At 53.6% G+C, this 5,866-nt stretch overlaps 1 protein-coding gene and 1 pseudogene across 1 annotated transcript; one reads left to right on the top strand and one right to left on the bottom strand.

The window, feature by feature from the left end:
• Positions 1–1,473: 1,473 nt before the first annotated feature.
• Positions 1,474–2,648, top strand: LOC119330074 (peroxiredoxin-2E-1, chloroplastic-like). Its single transcript, XM_037603186.1, has one exon. The coding sequence runs from the start codon at positions 1,622–1,624 to the stop codon at positions 2,312–2,314; it is 693 nt and encodes a 230-aa protein (XP_037459083.1). The 5' UTR covers positions 1,474–1,621; the 3' UTR covers positions 2,315–2,648.
• A 1,331-nt stretch (positions 2,649–3,979) lies between these two features.
• On the bottom strand, positions 3,980–5,293 carry LOC119328329 (annotated as a pseudogene).
• Between the last annotated feature and the right edge of the window lie 573 nt (positions 5,294–5,866).

Here is a 5,866-nt window from a genome sequence, read left to right as displayed (position 1 = left end):
TTCCATCATTTATAGTGTTACTAGAAGTTGAGAGGACAAAGTAACGTTTAGGCCTCGAATGCGAACCACACTATGAGCCCGATGTGTGCAAATCAGGCCGGTCTCAAATTGAGGGACAAACTAGGGGATTCGAGACGTCTGCCATGTTGGCCCGACAACTTGGCCCCACCTCGCTTTTTAATCATCCTTCCTCACTCTCTTATAGTCCACTTCCCTCCCAAACCCCTAGTCGTTGCCCCGCCACGATGGGCAGGAAGATGGCAGAGGAGTAGTGCCCGCAACCAGATAATGCGGTATCTTGGCGGCTACCGGTCCAATGTGCCATTGCCTCGCCGCGGCGGCAGATTCGATGGAAGCTCGAGCCCAATCCACGCCATCATGGAAATACATCGCCATCATGTGCTCGCTTGACGAGCCTTTATATCACGCTTGCGCCATCGGTCTTCAAGGAGGAGCTCATTGATGGCATTGACGTCGGCTGGACGGAGCTCAAACGGGAAGGGGACTGGCCGCTACGACCCTCGAAGACGCAGATGGCGCTGGTGCACATTCTCACAGACCCAGTGCTCATGTAGCCTGGGTGCTGGACCGGTCGAAGACGACCAAGGAGCCCGACGCTCGCTGCCAGCACAGAGACACATCGCTGCCACATGCTCGCCCGCCCGCGCAGCCTCGATGCTACGCTTCACTAGCCCCCTTGTCTTCCACCGTGCAATCCATCAAGGAGGAGCCCATCGACAAGGAAGGTGATGACATCGACATCAATTGGGCGGAGGTCGGGCGGGAGTAGGACCCGTCGCTCCGGGCCCCGATGACAAAATCGGAGTTCGAGCAACAACTCCGACTAGTGCTTCATAACTCGATGCTCGGGAAAATATCAGGTGATACCATGCCTTAGATGCTCCCATGATACGAGCTTCTGGTCCGTCGGATCTCAGATCCAACGGCTCCTAGTAGGTTCTGAAAGTTTGCCGTACTTGTTCGCAATTTTTAAACTTCAAAAGGCCTTTTTTGCAAAATGTTGAAAGCCTTTCGGGAGCCGTTGGATCTCAGATCCAACGGCTCCTAGGAGCTCGTATCATGGGAGCATCTAAGGCTCTGTATCACCTGATACTCTCCCCTCGATGCTCGTACAAGGTCCGCACCAAGCGTCGTCCCCGCCGCCTCATCCATATCGGACATCCCGTCAAGCAAGAGCGAGAACGGGTGCGTTCACCTACAACCTTTCCCCTCCGTCGGGCATCCACCTGATGTTTGCCGTTCGAAATGCCTTCACCCTGTCTTTGTACAAATTCACGAAATAAGCTCTACCATTTTGAACAAACAATCCTCACCCTCCATATTTTGTCTATTTATACTGTTTTTGTTATTATTATAAAATAGAAAATGACAGATGAACGTTCTCCTGAAAGAGAAATAGCTCCTGCCCAGCCCAAGCAACGCAAAAGGCAAAAGGCACCTCGCGCCGCCGTGCTTTCTCCACCCACCCCCATTCCCCCCACATAGGGCCAGCTCCCGCCGCTCGGAGTCGGGATCGCTCCCCAAATCCCCCACCCTAGGCTCGCTCGCCCCGAAGTCAAACAACAGACAGCGCATTTCCTCGAACACCTAGCCTCCCTCCATGGCCACCTCCGCCCTCGCCACCCTCTCGGCCACCGCCGCCGCCGCGGGGGCCAGGCGCGCCCTCCTCTCGCGCGGCCCCTCCTCCTCCCTCTCCTTCGCCTCCCGCCGTCTCGCGCCCGCGGGGTCCCTCCGCGCCGGGCCCCTGCCCCGTGCGGCGACGCGGGCCCTCTCCGCGACCGCGTCCCCGGCCGCCACAACGGCCATCGCGGTCGGCGACCGGCTCCCCGAAGCGACGCTCTCCTACTTCGACGCCCCCGACGGCGAGCTGAAGACGGTGACGGTCCGCGACCTCACCGCGGGCAAGAAGGTGGTCCTGTTCGCGGTCCCGGGCGCCTTCACGCCCACCTGCACCCAGAAGCACCTCCCGGGGTTCGTGGCCAGGGCCGGGGAGCTGCGCGCCAAGGGGGTGGACACCGTGGCCTGCGTCTCCGTCAACGACGCGTTCGTGATGCGCGCGTGGAAGGAGAGCCTCGGCGTCGGCGACGAGGTGCTGCTCCTGTCGGACGGAAACGGGGAGCTGACGCGCGCCATGGGCGTGGAGCTGGACCTGTCGGACAAGCCGGTGGGGCTCGGCGTCCGGTCGCGCCGCTACGCGCTGCTGGCCGACGACGGCGTGGTCAAGGTGCTCAACCTCGAGGAGGGCGGCGCCTTCACCAACAGCAGCGCCGAGGACATGCTCAAGGCGCTCTGAGGCCTGAATCGCGACCCCCCTCCGCTCTCGCCACGGCTATCGTCGAGTCGTCGTCGGCTCGGTTCGTCCTCTGTTTCCTGAAGGCCTTTTTTTTGCTTTGTTTTTCCTGAATAATAATAATAATCGGTGCGGCAGCGGCGGCCTGGCCTGTGTGTGCTGCTGCTGTCACCTTGATGTGAGGTGGCGAGTACTGAGTAGTGCAGCGTAGCTTTGTGAAGTTTCTGGAGAACTACGAGTCGTGGCCGTGTCCTGGTTCGCAACCTGGCATGGAATGGAATGTCAACTTTTGCTTGCTGTTTGCATCGTATCATAATGAATGATTCGTATTCATACACATCCGTGTCGTGATGGCACGGCTGGAGTGGAGTACCGTGGCCCCGTTTATGCAGGAAAATTAAGGCTGTGATACGCACCAGCGTTGCTAACAGGTTGTGAATCTGTGATGATGGCTATGTTAATGGGACATGCAGTGTTTCTTCAACATGATCCAATAAAGAAATTCGTCAGTTTTCCATGAAGCTACAGCCAGCGTCACGGTGAAGATTCAGCAAGCCAGGAGCCATCTGCCTCTTGGCATGAACAAAGGATCTTCCTGTTCTTTTCAAACCTTATTAAATTTCAACAGCGTGGTCTTTATATATATATATATAACTAGAGTAGAGAAATAGAGATCGAGAAGCCCAATGCTGATGCTGAGTGGCCGAACAAACAACCTGAAACTACAGGTACACGGACGGGCGGCCAACATAAACACACTAAAGCTGAGATGGAAACAAGTAGTTTTGTCTAAAGAACAACAGATCGCCCCTGAAGATGGTGACTTACACAGGATCCATAGTTTGACTGTTCGGCAAAAACTCCATCTTTTCTTTCAAGAAATGAGTACTACCTCTCTAAACTAATATAAGACCTTTTATATTAGATCACTAACGGAGAGAATAGTATGTTTTTTATTGACCTACTAAAAAAACGTGTCAGCTCCAACAAGCCAAAAAGACATATTCGTCGAACAAAAAAATTTGTTTGTCAACCAAAAAATACGAACAAAAACACGCATGGACTTGCTGCACGAACAGAACTTTCTATGGATCACAATTAACCCAAGGATGCTGAGCGAACAGCGACCAGCACCATACAAAAGATGAATAAACAGAGGAAATATACAAGCAGCGATGCAGTGAGCAAGACAGGCGCTCAGCAAAAATTCAGGGACCAGCAAATTTGAGCCACATAACTTGTGACCTAACTGTTCATCAAATTACTACATGTATTTCATTCTTTCTTTCTATGTAGTGTCCCTTAATGCTGCCAGCAGTTCTCTAGCTACTACTGTATGTACTTGACCAGAGATAAAAGCAGATAAAGCAAGAATTATCTTGCATTACTCATCCAAAGCATACCATGCAAAATACTCTTTTGCACCGAAGAGTAGTAATGAACTATCTGTCTGATAGCGAAGTCATTCCAAATTAACTGACTAGGTTATAGAAAAGCACTGGTCATGCTTTTGCACCAACCAAGCATAGATGCAGCTATAGAAAGCAGAGAGTAGCATTGTTGACGCTGAGCAGTGAGCATTACAGTACTAAAAATGACTTGTATGTAAAAAGATGGCCTAGCAAATTTGCAGTCCAACCGGAGATTCTACCAACCAAGCTAGCTGAGTAGAGCAAAGATATCCATGACTAACTGTGAGAGTTTTAGAGATGCCATCAGCTAACAGAACAGACAAAATGAGACTACTTTAGATCATCCCTAGAATAGATGCAGTCTTACCTGATAGCCTAAAGTCTAGATAACAAGAACTGCCATTGCTAAAACTACTTGATGACAGAAATCCTGGGAAGACCAACCACCATTCGTGGAACACTAGGTAAGCATCACGGAGCAAAGGCGCTGAGCATAGAGATCAACTCCTTCATGATAGCGGGGCAGCTTTGGCTCAGATGCTCAAAGCCGTCACTGGCCATGGCCGCCTTCAGATTCGCCTGAGAACTGAGAAAATCGAAGCATGCCTTCTTCAGTCCACCGCAGTGGTGTTGCTCAGCTAACACCAAGATTGTGGCCACAGTGCTCACTTGGATGCACCTGCAAAGTTTGTCTTCGCAGATCAGCTTTAGCCTGTCCAAGTTATACCTGTCGGCTGCGACCAGCAGATGTTGAGACATGGCGTCTTCCCCTGCTTCCTCCCTCTTCATCTCCGGCAAGGTGTCGGTGTACACAAAATAGAGCAATGCCTTGAACACCTGCGCATCCATGTCATCTATTTTGACGACAGCCGTCGTGTCGACGCTCTCCTTCATCTCGCCAAAGAGCTCCGCACTGAACACCGGCGACCGGGCTGCGATCAGGCAGCGGTGCGCCGCGAAGGTCTCGCCTCCGGCCTCGAACACCACGTCGGCGCCCTTCTCTGCGAGGAGAAGGTTACCCAGGTGCATGTGAAGGTCGGATGGGGAACGGTGACGAATGTCGGAGGGGCGGGCTCAGGCGTCTCCACCGCGCGGAAGTCGCTGACGACGATGAGGTCGCACCGGACGGCGAAGGAGTCCCCCCTGAGATGTTTCGATTTCTCCAGGGCCTCCGCTCGGATGAACTTGGAGTTCCCCCAGCTCGCCAGGCCGGCGAAGTTGTTCAGCGGCTCCGCCGCCAACGGCAGCGCCTGATTCTCCGCCTCGCCGGCGAAGCGGAACTGGTGCCGCCCTCACCGTCCTGGAGGTGTTTTCCGCGAGGACGAGGCGGAGGGATATGTAGCCCGCGTTCTCCGCCTGGTCGCCATTGGGGTAGTAGAGGACGAGCCAGCGGTGGCCTCCCACGGTGAAAGGGCAGGACTTGAGGGACTCGCCTGTGGGGATGCCCTTGGTGCGCGAGTAGAGGTCGATCGTGAAGTGGTGGGATCCGGTCGCCGTGTCGGCGACAAGGGCGGAGGCGGACCGCGATGGCTTGCCGCCGGCAGCGGTTGTCGACATGGCTACTGGGGGATTGGGGTTCCGCCGCTCTGGTGTGGTAGGGTTAAGGGCAGGGAGGCAATAATAATGCAATATACATCGCTTTTTTTTAGAATAGCCAATATACATCGCTCGTGCGAGACGTAAGTACAAGTCGGTTACTGGGTCGGCCCACTTAACAACTTTTTTTTAGGTTCACTTGACAACTTTGACCGTGTCATTCATACCCCTCGTACGGAAAATGTTCCTTGGACTAACCGGGTCGCAAAAAGGGTAGAAAATGCAGAAGAAAAAAAAATCTTTGCGAACGTTTTCTATTATAACCAGTTAATCACTGTCTTTATTAAACAACCATAGAGACTGAAAAAACAAAGTGCATTGCTTCCCTCTCGATAGGGTTTTCTTCCTCTCGATGGCCGCCGTCGTCGTTGAGTCTCTGCGTCCTTCCCGCTCTGCCCCGCCTTGGAGGCCACTCGGGCAGACTCGGGGATGGTCCCTGCACCGTTCCCCGGCCTTGGTGGTCTGCTGGGTGGAGTTTCGGGGCAGGGTTCTCTCGAAGTCTGATTTCTCTCATCGGGCTAGGGTTTCAAGGATGGTTCTAGATGTT

The sequence above is a fragment of the Triticum dicoccoides genome, chromosome 7A (genome assembly GCF_002162155.2).
Source record: "Triticum dicoccoides isolate Atlit2015 ecotype Zavitan chromosome 7A, WEW_v2.0, whole genome shotgun sequence".
NCBI classification, from domain to species: Eukaryota; Viridiplantae; Streptophyta; class Magnoliopsida; order Poales; family Poaceae; genus Triticum; species Triticum dicoccoides.
This window is presented reverse-complemented; position numbering and strand designations above follow the sequence as displayed.

Excerpts from the sequence above, each read along its gene's own strand:
- LOC119330074 (XM_037603186.1), top strand. The coding sequence starts at position 1,622 with ATGGCCACCTCCGCCCTCGCCACCCTCTCGGCCACCGCCGCCGCCGCG.